This window comes from Pygoscelis adeliae, unplaced genomic scaffold, assembly GCF_000699105.1.
Source record: "Pygoscelis adeliae isolate BGI_AS28 unplaced genomic scaffold, ASM69910v1 Scaffold172, whole genome shotgun sequence".
NCBI lineage: Eukaryota > Metazoa > Chordata > Aves > Sphenisciformes > Spheniscidae > Pygoscelis > Pygoscelis adeliae.
In genome coordinates, this window is record NW_008824338.1 from 2,405,779 (window position 1) to 2,407,432 (window position 1,654).

The following is a 1,654-nucleotide window of genomic DNA, read 5'->3' on the forward strand; positions in this document are numbered from 1 at the left end:
TACTGGCGCCTTCTCTCCTCCGCCGCCTTGAAGTAGATTTGAGGAGCTGCCCTTCCTCCCCCCCTCCCCCCTTCCCGCTGGTCCTTTGGCATCTTCCAGACCATGTCCACTGGGTCCCTCAGTGATGTGGAAGATCTGCAGGAGGTGGAGATGCTGGAGTGTGATGGCCTGAAAATGGATACTAACAAAGAGTTTGGGGCATCCACCGAGAGCAACGAGGAGGGATCCAATGGCGAGAATGGCTCCCCTCAGAAGGGGAGAGGGGCCTCGGGCAAGAGGAAAAAAGCTCCCCCCAAGAAGAGCCCTTTAAATGGAGTGAGCCAGGAGGGAAAGCAGGTCCAGAGAAACGCTGCCAACGCCAGGGAGAGGGCAAGGATGAGGGTCCTTAGCAAAGCCTTCTCCAGGCTTAAGACCACCCTGCCCTGGGTGCCCCCAGACACCAAGCTTTCCAAACTGGACACCTTGAGGTTGGCCTCCAGCTACATCGCTCACCTGAGGCAGATCCTGGCCAATGACAAGTACGAAAACGGCTACATCCACCCAGTCAACCTGGTAAGTCATGGCTCGCCGGGGCCAGGCACTCTGTGTGCATGTGCATGGGGAGAGGCAGGCGAAGAGCTGGGACGGGGCGTGTGCGGGGAGAAACTTTGACTGCGCTTCTCACGGAGTCTGGTGCCAGTGGGGTGGCAAGAGGTATTTGTGCGAGGGGACAGGCTCCCAGCTGCCCTCCCGCCCTGTGCCCCGAGAGCTGAGCATCCCGGGCCCCATCCGCTGCTCCTGGCAATCCCCCCCCAGGGGACAGGCAGGGGCCACGGTGGCCTCAGATAGGCAGGGACAGGCTTTTCTGCCCCAGAAATGCCTGAGAAACCTCAGCAGGTTGATGGCAGCTTTCTACCTGCAAGCAGGCGGGTATAGGAATTTGGGTAGAGAAAGGTATGTTTTAGGAAGGACCCAAGCCAAAGACCCAGGATTTGTTCTTATCCCTCCTCTCTATCCTGCCATAATAATCCTCAAGCCCTAGCTTTTTAAAGACAGAGCGCTTGGGGCTCTGTGCTCAGCTGCTTGGATTTACTGGGTCCAGGGCGTTTCTCCTATCCATGTAAACTGGCAAAGCAGAAATAAATACCAGTGCAGACTCCCCAAGGGGGGTGTCTGCCCCAGGCACACTCCACAAAGCCTCCCTGGGCTGCAGGGCGTCCCTCCTGCTGCTCCCACCACCCACAGAAAATTTTCCCGAGCAGCCCGGGGTCTCCCCGCCATACCCGGCCGTCAGAAACATCCAGTTTCCAGCTCAAAAAATACGTGCAACTGATGCAAACCAGGGGTGGGCTAGATCTGCCTGGGCTCTTTTTAGACATACAGCCTTTACGTTGCCCCCACGTGCGGACCCCGCCGGATAAAGGGATGGCAGAGGGGATCTGGGGACGTTTCTCTGGGGTCTGGCTCTGCCTTTTGAGCTCTGGACTCTGGGGGAAAGTACCTTACCCACCGTGCCATCTGATAAGGGCCTGGGAGATACTTTTTTGGCTAAGAACAAAATCCTCAGCACAACAACATGGGAAAAAAATAAAGTAAAACAAACCCAACACCCAACCCAGACACACACCGCCACCCCCCGCACAGAGGCGCACCAAAACTTGCCCCCCGAGCCGCG

General features: G+C 57.4%; 1 protein-coding gene across 1 annotated transcript; it reads left to right on the plus strand.

The window, feature by feature from the left end:
- The first annotated feature begins 5 nt into the window (after nt 1–5).
- Nucleotides 6–651, plus strand: TCF21 (transcription factor 21). The gene has a single exon (XM_009319135.1). The coding sequence runs from the start codon at nt 103–105 to the stop codon at nt 649–651; it is 549 nt and encodes a 182-aa protein (XP_009317410.1). The 5' UTR covers nt 6–102.
- Nucleotides 652–1,654: the final 1,003 nt, after the last annotated feature.

What these genes read in the sequence shown, in the direction of transcription:
- TCF21 (XM_009319135.1), top strand. Translation starts at nt 103, where the DNA reads ATGTCCACTGGGTCCCTCAGTGATGTGGAAGATCTGCAGGAGGTGGAG.